Source organism: Anguilla rostrata, chromosome 4 (genome assembly GCF_018555375.3).
Source record: "Anguilla rostrata isolate EN2019 chromosome 4, ASM1855537v3, whole genome shotgun sequence".
Classification (NCBI taxonomy): domain Eukaryota; kingdom Metazoa; phylum Chordata; class Actinopteri; order Anguilliformes; family Anguillidae; genus Anguilla; species Anguilla rostrata.
This window is the reverse complement of record NC_057936.1, coordinates 9912727-9925580: the sequence shown is the minus strand read 5'-3', so window position 1 is coordinate 9925580 and position 12854 is coordinate 9912727. Positions and strand designations below refer to the sequence as shown.

At 39.6% G+C, this 12854-nt stretch overlaps 1 protein-coding gene across 2 annotated transcripts in view; it reads left to right on the top strand.

Annotated features, from left to right (window-relative positions):
- Nucleotides 1–12854, top strand: part of LOC135252463 (uncharacterized) — a 161017-nt gene that overhangs the window by 86358 nt on the left and 61805 nt on the right. For both annotated transcript variants that reach the window (XM_064330534.1, XM_064330532.1), the window contains exon 4: nucleotides 8385–8590. In XM_064330534.1, coding sequence (XP_064186604.1) covers nucleotides 8385–8590 — 206 coding nt within the window. The remainder of the gene's footprint in view (nucleotides 1–8384; nucleotides 8591–12854) is intronic.

Sequence of the window (12854 nt, the reverse complement as noted above, 5' to 3'; positions counted from 1 at the left end):
GGGAATTTACCGGGTAATACTCAATAGTATCTAATAATTTTCATTCACCATATGAGTGTAAAGTTATTTTATTATATGTTTTTTATGCTAATTATTAAGACTTAAATATACACATTGTGTTTTAATTAAGTAAAGACGATGTACAGTACTATATTGGATTAAATTAGATTTATGGTAAATTGTAATTGATTTATGGGGAAAAAAGCTAATTTATATGTGATGAAGGATCACAGAAGGATGTTTTTGGAGCACAGATACTTGCGACATTAAAACTGGCATTCCCAGAAGTCAGACAATTTTTTTTTTATTGATAATAGGAAAGGTGTGATTGTACATTAACCATCCAGGGATACTTGTTGGAACATCATGGATATTCTATTAACCTTAGACCCTTTCCTTCTCAGACCATGATGAGAATCGTGACTGGATACAACTGGCTGACTGATTCAAGAGTTTACACAATAGGCTAGTTAATGTGGTGGGCTAGGTTTGGGTAGCAGGTAACACACAATAGGAAGGCTAGATGGATGAGTACAATTGTTAGGTATAGTGAAAGAAAAGAAATTCAGTCCAGCCTAGTTATTTGCCCAACACATTCTACCCTTGGTTCTTTTTGAAACTCAGGGAAAATGTTTTTCTGAGGTTTGTCTTATTTTTTTTTTGAGTAAATTTTACCTGTGTGTCCTCTCTGTGCAGGCAGATGAATGATGTGATTTGTTTGTCACATAGGAGGAAGAACATGTTATGGAATGTGATTGTGATGCCATGTTATACAATGTGGTTGTGTTGATTGTGAATGTAGAATCTTGACAATGCCACTGCAGTGTGCCTGAATGAAACTGTATTGAGGCTATGCTAAATGAAAGGAACAGGCTTAGAGACCTTGTCGACCGCAAGAAAGACTGTATCAACAGAGCGGTCAGCTCAATAGTCATAGTCCTAGTGGATACACTTCTGTGGAGCTTAATCCCTTAGAATGGAGTTTGTTTTGGGAAAATGAAAAAGAAAACTGGAAATGCAATAAAAGATAATAATAACAACAACAATAATAGTGTATTTTATAAGAAAACATGGACTCATATCCTTTCAATAATGCACAGTAATAATATCTATTTTAGCACTGTACATGTACATTACAGCAGTAAAACAAATTTAACAAACAAATAATAAGACAGTGGTCTATGTTAAACTAAAATATTTGCTTAACCCTGGGTAACTTTCAAATGTTATTAATAATAATAATAACAATAACAATAACAATAATATAATTATTATTATTATTATATTTTTCCAAAGCCATATAGATTTGTTTGCACACTGCTGGAGGAATGTCTTAAACTAAATGTTTGTTTTTGAATGCTGATATTAAACCTCAAAATAAACATGTCATGGTACATTTCACCACAAGTTTTCTCTAAGTCATTGATTGTGAAGCAAACAAAACTACTACTGATGTATACCTATTCTGTGTACAGTAAAGCTAACTAGGATCACTGGGTAGTTGTTGTTTATACCACTGTAGAATCTGATCCTCTCAGTAATGGTACATTTTCTTTCATAGTCACATACGTGTTCTCAAAGAGGCTACACAGAGCCTACACATGGTCCCCAGTCTCCCTGCTGATGAAATAGACTATTATCTGATTCTTTTTACTGAACCATTTTAGTCCTTTTCAATTTGTTTGATGTAAATACCAGACTGCTTTCTCTAGAGATAAAAATATCATATATACCATGGTCACAATGGTTTGTCTCAATAATGCTGCTTTTCTGTCCAATCTTGGAGCATATAATTGAATTTTTCTTGCAGATAGAGTAACCCTTTTGTAATGCTTTTAACCTCGATTGAGGTGCCTTGGCCCTGATAAAGGCATTGTTTAAGCATAAAGATGATTGAAGGTGGACAGAACGCGGAGTGGAAAAAATGCATGCATCTGCAATCCATCAATGCTTCCTTTCAAGATACTGCCATTCAAACTTTTAACGGAGGGTACCAACTACTTCTGATTATTTAAGACCTCTTAGGCATCGCCTCCACTTCACTGTCATATCTCCCATTTTACAGTTTAATGCTTTATCCACACAATGTGCAAGCATAAAACTTCCATTGCATGGGAACATATTAACTCTTAAAAGCATTTACCTTGGACATGCTCTTTGTGATTCTGGGAGATATTAGAGAAATATGTTCCCGTTAACAAAAACATCTTCCCTCGCCTTGTGACTCTTCACGTACAAAAGAACAAGCTAAATTGTTTCCTGAAACACTTATTTTTGTTGCGCATCGAATCATTCTAAAGGCAGTGTAACATGGAGAGTGGGAGTGTTGTACAATTAGATTCAATACAATCTCTTTTTAATGAAAGGGTCAGAAAGGCTGGAATTAGCTACTTAATCAGCCTGATACAAATTTGACCTGATACTAAATTCTGCTTCTTGCCAGTTTATTTTATTACTATTATTTTGTAATACCCTTTGTTGTTGATGTTCACTGAACTCAGTGGAGAATATAACCTCAACATAATATTTAGTGAGTTCCAATATCTTGTTGCATTCCTCCAATTGAAAATAATCAATATTATTATTATTATTATTTTCATTATTATTATTTTCTATTTCTTAAAAACATTTAATATTTGAAAGGTATGACAATAAATTAATTTCTCAACATAATATCACAAACGTCCATCCATCCATCCATCCATCCATCCATCCATCATCTATACCTGCTTATCCTGGTCAGGGTCGCGGGGGGTGCTGGAGCCTATCCCACATTGGGCGGGAGACAGGAATACACCCTGGTCGTGTCGCCAATCTGTCGCAGGGCACACACCATTCATTCACCATTCACTCACACACTCATACCTATGGCCAATTTAGAGTCTCCAGTTAGCCTACTTTTTTTCATACCAGAAATGTGCACATTCTGGAATATGTAAATGAAACCCCTCTGAAGTCATATTTTGACTGTGCATTATTAATAAGTCTAACATAACAATAATGATAATAATGATAATAATGATAATTATAATAATAATAATAATAATAATGCATCACCTTTTTTTAATACATCCCCTCACAAATTTTTATGTTTTGTGCATGTGCTTGGCAAACCTGTAATTCTTGGAAATGAAGGAGAAACCATGGGGATCCCTAATCTCAACAAAGGTATTATTGCCTAAAAGCTGATCTGTTATATTCCAGCCTGCTTAAGGCCATTGATACGTTTGAACTTTGGCCTTTTTGTGAAAGACTGCCCATTTCGTATTTCATTACAAGATAATAATCTGCATGATCAAACCCATATGGCTGTGCATTGCATTCATTTGGAAGTTTTCTGCGTGTAGTATGTATGCATTCACAGTTGTTCTGTGATAAATACATCTTGGTTTTTTAAATGCGGGAGGTAAATTTGGAAACAACTGAGACATTGGTAGCTGTGATCATCTTCACATCTCATATAAAGGTTTAAACTTACAGAACTTATGAGATGACAGAAATTATGTTATTCATTCCTACTGTGTCAGCTGTCCTTTCTGAGATTTATACATAGTACATAAAGTCTCTCGTAGACTCTGGCTTCCTGATTGGTGATAAGACAGGGGAAGCAGAGATTGAATCTGATTGGACAGGGAAGGGCAAACAACTGGAAACTGTAAATAGACCGGATTAGCCATGCTAATGGACTGGAGTGCCCAGTGACCCTTTGAGTAGCCCACATTTCAGAGTTTGTGTAAATACCACCTGGTATACTCAAAACAGAGAGCCTTTTACAACCAGTTGCTTCTCCTGTCATTAAAAGCCTCAGCTCCGGGTGAAAAGGCCGATCCCTCGGCCGGTTGCAAAAACAGTGCGGCACAGTCTCGGAGCCGAGCGCGGGTTAGATAACCGCTCACGTCCATAGAGCGCCATTGGATTTGCCGCCATTCCTGAGGTCTGCGGATGGGGCCTACGGTGTTTACCCTCGCGCGCGGCGGTTCTGCAGCAACAATAATTGACAACATGCCCTTTTGACACGATAATGCGGTGGAGCCGCAAGCTCCAGGCTCCGCGGCAGGAAGCGTGGCTTCGCTCGGGTCCGCGGCGAGGCACCGAGAAGCCCGGCGGAGTGGCTTTTTGCAGCTCGTTCTGTTTGGACAGGTTGCGACCATGTGGCAGCGTTCCGCTGATATCCGAGACCGTAGATAAACAGGGCGGTGGGGCCAAGCGGGAGAGAGCGGCCCACGCGGGAGAATAAGTCTTTCAGGAAGACCGACGCGAAGGATACAGGGAATATCCTTTAGAAAGCCTTAATCTGTTTGCTTTGCAGATAGAGCCCATTCAGATTCATCCTGCTAGCTTTGATGTATACAGTTTGGGGAGCTTTGAGAAAGTCCTTCCTTTATTTATGTCAGCTGCGATCGTTTGGCTTTCCGTCGGCTTCAGAGGCCAGGAAAGAGCAGTTTGGATGGGTTACTGTTCTAGCAAAACAACTTGGCTGAAAGGTGTAGTGGAGAAGCTTGTGCAGTAGTTATACTGCATCTGAGACGATGCAAACCCACTCTGTACTGGGTGTGAAACAGAAAGGCCGATATAGTTTAAATCATTACTGGCAGCACTGCATACAGAGATGCTCTATCAGCTTCCACTGGTTTTCACATAAATTAATTAGAGCTACTCATGAAATAAAAAAAGGCGAAAGTTCAGAATGTGGTTTGGATGAATTGTTTTAATTCCTCAGTACTCACCGACACGGCCCTCACTCGCAGCAGAACGAGCAGAGACAGAAACGGCTAAGTAATGAAGATGGATGCATCCTGCTATCAGGCAGCCATTTACAGGGGCTTGACGTAACCTTAAACATTGCAGATAGCTCAGTGGCGCTTGCCACAATGAATCTAATTAATGAATAACAGCCTTGAGAGAAAATGAGGCAGTGTGCATTCGCAGATGATTTCTGGAAACCAATTAAATACTGTTCAAATATCACATGGAAATTGTTTAGTTTCTCCCTGGCGATGCAAACAGCAGTTTTCTTTTCTTTTCTTTTCTTTTTTTTTTTTGGATGTTTCATTGTGTTTGGCCAGGAAAGTGAGTACCCCCCCCCCTCCCCCATCTGTCCAGGTGCAGAGCATTCCATGCTGAGAGGTCACAAAGGTCAGTGTTGACTTTTAGCCCAACACGGGATCTGGACACACCTGTTCAGGACCTTGTGAAAGATGGCTGTCTGTTGGCTCAGATTATTGTATCCATTCCTGCTCAAGTGTATGAACAAAAAATGGGTATCAAATTGCTACTGTGCACTATGAAAAACAGTCTTCAGCAGGAGACCTGCAATTAAAGCAGTGGGACAGGCTCACAATGGCCTCTGAGACAGGCCCCAGGATAAGAGCACAACAGTGGCAGGTGAAACCAGCTTAGCATAATCACACAGAAATATCCACTTCAAACTACCTTGTCACAATGTAAGGTGGCTCCCGAATCTTGTAACCAAAACATCATTGGAAAGATCAAAGTGGTTGAAATTATCTTTCTCTTGTGCCTGGGTTTTTTTTTTTTGAGAAATCAGATCGCTGACAATGGGGTGCAGAATGACACTAAGCAAATAGGAAGACAATGTGGGATCATCAAAAACACACAAAACGTATGTGATGGACAGCCTGAAGGCTTTTCTGTAAAACTGTGATAGAGAAACCATGGTCCATTCATTAGGTAACTCTAGGTGACTGCCTAGGGCATCAAAAGACGTGTTGGGGTTGGGGGGGGGCGGGGTGGATGCTGGAAATTGCAGGCACTAGGGCCTGGGGCTAGGCTACTATGCGTGAGCATCTTAATAAATCTTTTTATTTTTTTTATTTTTTAACAAAAGTCTTGTAGTTTCTTATCCCTATATACAGTGCACCCCCCCTCTTTAGTTTTCAGATTTTTGTGAAATTATAGATTAAAACTTTAAGAAAAAACCAAAGTTCCAATACATGATTTTTAAAAAGTGTTTTTAAAAAAACGTCCACCCTTATCCTTTCATTCATTTGATTAAATAGCTGATTGATTTTGATTGATTTGCTAAATAGCCCAAGGGGAATAAATAAAGCAGAAACAGAAGTCTATCATTGTAAAAAAATTGGTTTTACAGCGTTTCTTTGCAGTGCATTTTTGGTGTCGCAACCAACTCATGGGCTAGCTGTTCAATTTACACACAAAACAATTGAACTATATTCACGCTCAATGATTTATTTCACTGTTTCACTCAAGGCATTACAGTATTATAATAAAGTAATTTAGTTAGTGCAAGCTGGCTATGCTGGAGCTAATATCAAATGTACAACTATGAATGTAGTATTTAGCAATTTTTTAAAATTTATATATGAATTATTATACTTATTTATACATATATACACAATATTTCATTTTAATTGTAATTCTTTTCATATAATCTTTTGAGACAATTGGTGTTGTCAGTTTTTGTGATTCTACTTTGTCATGCACTTGAATTTGTATTTTTCTGTGAGAACACCCCTCCCCCACCTAACACCTGTACTTTATTTGCATTTGTATGTGTATTATGTATAAACTGTGCATGAGCATTATACCATAAATGTATTCTATTGCAAATTTATGAATGGTATAAGGCTCTCCTCTAAAGCTGCAATAGGGAACTTTTTTATAAAGATATCAGGGAACAGTCATGCTTAATTGGTAGCAATCATAGAAAGAGTTGCTGTTAGAGAAATCCAGCATCATACACTGTGTTTATACCCTCAAATTCTGCAGTATAATACCAGGGATTTGGCCTCAGTTCTTGTTTTCAAAATAAAGTGTTTCACAACATGAACCAATCAAAGAGATCAGCCGGTTCACGTTGTGAACCAATCAACAATGAGATTGACCTTGTACGTTCACATAACAGTACACAAATAGCTCGAGCAAGTATCTCCAGCTTGATGTCACTGTTGAGAGAGTTTCAGCAATGGCAGAAAATTTATTTGCCCCTGCATCACCGGTGTTATCTAATGCCAAAAAAAATACTAGATAGAGCTCACGCTAAAACTAGAATAAACCTAGGAGTATGATATAGACGGTGGCAAGAGCCTCATGAGCGGGTGTAGATTTGTTTTCATTTTATTGTGATTTTGGGGCGGCATGTTTTAATTTTGCCTGGGGCGGGGAAATGATCAGATCCGGGCCTGCGCTCGGGTCATGCTAGTGCCACAGGCAATGGCTGCATAGACCATGTCTGGGAGGAGAGGCAGGATCAGGTGTGAGAATGCAAGACCCCACCGTGATGGCTATTTATTCTAATAACACAAACTTTGTTTTTCATTAGGAGTACAAGTTTAGTTTATTTGGTTCTCTGAAGTTTTGTTACAGTGAAAACAGTGGTCAGTGTTGAGCCTCAGAAAGCATTCAGCCTGGAGAAGGCCAGTTTTATTCTGTTAGAAATTGTCAAACATTCCTTATGATCCCCTACAAAGCACAGAGGAAGGTATTATATATGTGCTAGTACATATATCTTGCTTCCAAGTATTTAAGTAATGCTGAATGTAGGTTTTCATAAAATTGTCTCCACAAACAAGAAGATTAGCTGCAAGTTAACAGTTTAGATGTATTGTTTCTCTTGCTGAGGGAGAATTTAGGATTACTGCCAAGGTAACCATAGCCAGTCTTAAGTGATAAATTTCATTTATCCGTGTTCAATGGAGTGTGCTTTTCCTTGTAATACGTTTCAACCTTTTCTGCTGTTCACTTGCATGACCTGCTGGGGTTATACAGCCTGCATTATTTTTGGCTCTTTTTGGGTCTTTTTAAGTCTAAAGAAACATTTGAATGAGAGATGCAGGTGGTGAAATTATAAAAAATGAGACCATTCTAATTCAATCCAATGTCCATTGAATTTCATTCCATACTGACAGCGAAAAGACTCATGGGGGGATGGGGGGTTGGGGCTACTTTTTTTATTACTGATCCAAATTACAGCTCAAAACCCAGCCAATACATTGAATGCTTAATAGAACAACATTTTTTTCTGTGAAAGTCATACAAATATAAGTGTTCAACTCGTGCAAACCACTTCCATTTCGCAGCCTGTTGCCATGGCTCTGTATGGAGGAGTAAGAAAGCTGTTTTCACACTGCTGACGTCTTTTAAGACCCTCCCCCTGGGCTGTACCGCCACCTCTATGTTCTTTGTGACAACTCCCCGGTGTTGCTTCATCATGCCTGGGGGGGGTAACTGAACACGTTCATTTCCTGTCTGCTCCGTGGGTGGCAAACATGGCCGCCGATTCAAGAACAAGTTTTTTATCCCAGAGTAAACAAGGACGCAACTGTAAAAGCAAGCTTTTTTTCCCTCCCCTATTGAGTAGCCATTTCCCACCGTGTTTTTTTTTTTTTTTTTTTTTCCCATAGTACCAGCTCCTGAGACGCCCTCCCTGGAGGTCGGTGGCGTGCCAGTGGCAGACCTGGCTGGTTCTGGCCGTCAGTCTGGCCCTGATGAGCCTCGTCCCTTACGTGGTGTACCGGCTGATGACGGCCTTCCCGAACCCTCAGCCGCACTCCTTGTTCAAAGCGGCCGCGGTCTCCTTCGGCCTGCTCTCCGAGACCCTCCTGATGAAGTGAGTATTGTCAGGCGTTTTGTCGTCAATTAACTCTTCTACGGCGAAACACCTGGTTGGCGGCACCCCGGAGATTCGCCCAACCTGTTTTGGGGGGGAGAATGGGCCTCGAAAATTAATTTAGGAGTCACGACTTTGGGGTTGCTAGGGGCACGCACATCTGCGCTCGTCTAATTGCCGGGATGTCGTTAAGCACATGGCCCCTATCTGAGTTGTGGGATTTGTGGCTCGTCGTCGTTCATGAGAAGTGGAGACGGTTGAGGCACTAATATGAAAAGTTGTACGTTATTCTCCTACGTTGCTGAGATTTTTTAGCGAGCTATTGCTCCTTGCCAAACCATGAAACACCCAGCTCTACTCCCCCAGCAGTTAATGAAGTAAAAATAAATTGATATTGAGGGATGAGAGCAATATGAGGAAAGCTGAGCTTTGACACTCTGCAGCACCAGATGGCTCCGCAGTTTGTGTGAGTATTTGTTTATACAGAACTCTGCTGTCTCGAATCTTCACAGGAGCTTGATTAAGCTGAATTAGATTTGATTAGATCCCCCCCCCCCCCCCCGCCATGTTGATGTTTGAGTCATCTAAACCCAACTTCCCCCTTTCTATCAGCTAACAAATAAATTTGGGGGAGGGTAATGAAACCACTGTAGGCAATAGAAAAGCTTCTTTCCCCCTCAGTTACACAAAGAAATGAAACCCAGTTTGAATCAATTACAATTTGAGCTGGTCCTGCCTCGCTAATGTTTGTGTTGATCAAGGGTTTCCCATTAAGGCAGAGGCAGTAAGAGCAGAGTGGTGATTTCAGTCTCTTTACTTTTTAAGATTTCAGTGGCAATCAGTAGGCTGATGGAAGATGTGCATTTGGGAAGATTTTTTTTTTTTTTTCGTTCAATTCAATTTAAATTATGCAGCGGCTGAAGCGGCCATTTTCTGTTTACCGTGCTACTGTGCATGTTATCCTAAGACAGTATCTGCTCCTCCTCCAAGAGTTTGTATCTCACAATCTGTGATGCATTTAGACCAGCAGCTTTGAGACATACACAAACACATGTGGTTATATAAAATGGCTAAAATTGTTTTTTGATTGAAAGAGGTGTGTGCAGTATTGGCATAATCAATCATGGGTAAAATTAAATGCTCCATTGATTTTTTTTTTTCCCCTTTTTTGTTGACTGAAGTAATTCAATGTCTGTCGCTTACAAGGATAACTAATTATTATTTTTTTTCAATGGATAGGATAAGTCAATTAAATGAATGTTAACTTACAAAAGGAGATTTTGGATGAAGGAATGTGATTCCATTCAAGTGAACATTACTCACTCATAGCAGTATACTTATTCTATACTATTTCTTTTGAATACAGTTCATGGTCAGATATGATGCGTATGTGTGTGTGAGCACATGTCAGCAAATGCATGTTTAATGTTATAGAATATAATCACATTGTAGTTTACACAAATCTTCAATCATTTATGTTAGCATATCAATGACATCAATCTATCTACTGCATAATACTGTATGCTCATCTCTGTGTAGTCTGATTAGTCTTTTAATTTTACATACAATATCTGTCTCATTCAGTGCAAGTTCTAGCATTCTCTAGATTTTTCCCTGTAGATTCTTGGGGCGGGGGGAGGGGGGTTCTGTCAATCAGTATTCCCCCAGTGGGGGCCAGAACACACCTGGGAGAGTGTGGGTGTCCTGGGTGGGACCATGCTGAAGTCTGCAGCCATGCATAGCTCAGCACTTAATGAGCAGTGCGTGCCCATAATGAGGGAGAAAGTTGCTAAATTAAAACACCCATAATATGCAATTAAATGCCTCAGCGCCTGGTTTAAGATGGTCGTTGTTCATTTCTTGCGCATAATAATAACTCAATCTGGCCACCAGGAAGGCCCAAACCAGGAGAGGCCATTTAAGTCTTCTCTGATCATCACTGAATCTTATCTTCTTCTGAAGAAATTAATTTTAATGCTGCTAAAAAAGAATGAAGCCGTAGATTCTTGTTTTATAACCACCCTTGCCTTTGCTCAAGGCTTTGAATTAGCCATCTGAAAGGGTCAAAACATATTCTTATATCGCATCATATTCTTACGCCAGGTGGTATTTTACCACGTCTCACCCTCTCCCCCTCTCAATCAAGACATGCGGCCGCACAGTCTTGTACAGTATGTGGGACGGAATGTAAACACGCAGGTTTAAGGCAACAGCCTGCGAGATTTAGGAACTCCGGCGAATTAAACGTAAGGTTGCCCGGATTGTTAGATTTGGGTTGACTGAATAGAATAATAACCTTTACAAGAACAATAGGCTTCTGGTAATTGTTAAGCCTGGAAGCCAAATTACAGCAATACAGCTCAAGCGCAAAATGATAATTGCACTTTATGCATGCTGTACAAAATTCAAGCTCTCGCCTCGCTCCTCTGTCAGCACAGCAGCAAGGCAATTTAATTGGTTGCAGTACTAAAGGTCACACAATATGTTCTTTGCTTTTTATGTTTGTTTGTTCATTTTTATCTTGGGGCAACATGCCGTATTGTGTGAATAGACCTGCACTGTCAAGGCTACTCAAACCTCTTTGACCCGACAGTCAGGGCAATATCTGCAGACCCGTTTCCTTACATCACAGCAACATTAGGATATTTGCGCCACTTAGCAACACTACTGCATCTCTAACCTCTGTGGGGTCTGGGCCTATTAGTGTCCCTAGAGATCATGCCGTGCACATGGCCCTGGTAGATGGCCTGGCGAGCAGCAGACAGTGAGGAACAGAGAAGGGAACTCACATTTAAAGGACAGGAAGTGAGGTACTTCACCCAGACACCTTGCAATAAGTCTCTCCAGCTGTGATCTCATGACTGTGAACCAAGTCTGACCTGTTGATCCAAAATAGCACCTGTAGACCCTGCGCTGCTTAATACTGGCCGTATCTGTATGGTAGTTGATTCCAAGTTTGTCATCGGTGCCACTTGACTAGGCTTCAACCACAGCCGCCATATCGCATAATGCTATGCGGTCCAGTTTAATTCAAATTTCATCATATTTTATTGTAACACTGTCTGGCCTGCATTGATTTCAAAGTGATATTCTGATTACATTATAGAATATTTGTGTTTAATATTGTAAAATCCAGGTAACCATTGATTTCACAGTAAAATTCTGATTATAATATTTTATGGTGAAATTTTACTTTTAAATCTTGTCAAATCCAGATAACCATTGATTTTGCAGTAAAATATCAAAATAGTAATATCTTACTGTGAAATACTGTGGTTAAATCTTGTAAAATCTTGGTCATTTTAACAGTGTGTACATTGTTTTGCAATTATCCCTTACATCCAATCACGTAATCTAGGTGCATCACCCAAGAACACATACCTTGCCATGAGGTACATGACTGATAGGGGGCTCAGAATCTAGGCCTTGACTTGAGATCGTGTTTTAATGGACAGCACTGAGTAGGCCTCGTGCACCAGCACACTGGTGATTTATTCATGGGAAGACACGGGGTTACTTTAATCTGCTATTGCAAATGCCCACACAAAAAAAATGATCCTTCAGTTTTTTTGTTATGTATTTGAAAAGACTACAGTAGGAGAAGCTGTACCCAACCAATTCCATTTAAAAAAAATAAATAAATAATGCTTGGCTTTCTTTACTTCAACTTCTCTTTTGTCCTCCTTCTTAATTTTATCTGAACGTTATTCAGTTTTGATAAAACTAATTGGAATAATGCCTGGGGTACTCTAAATCATTAGTAAATGAACAGTCTCCTTTTATTAGCATCCAACTTGTAAATAATGCATTAAATGCCTGGCCTAAACATGATCAACTCTTCGCTGCATTCATAATGAAAAAAAGATGTTGTTTGACTCCCTTTCCTCAGAAAACTCTAACAAATTAAATGTGACAGATGATATTTGTGGAAATGGTGATACAATTATAAATCACCTGGAGCGTTTTCCATGCTAACAATGAAAATTAAAATTTCATAACCTGTACTTCTTGCCTTCCCGTACCCCCTTTGTAAAAATGTTGTCATACAAAGAGTAGTGCCTGGCAATAATTGGAGCATTGTGGGGCATATGTTTGCTCATGAAACCATTCTGGGTATGCCACTCCTTCCTCTCCCCCATCCCTCCATCATGAACAGTTTATTAATAATGAGTTTGCACATGTACTATATTGTGTTGTTTAAAGCCCTACCTCGTATTATTTATGTGCAGCAATACTGTGGTTTGTACTATGGTTTGTGATCTAA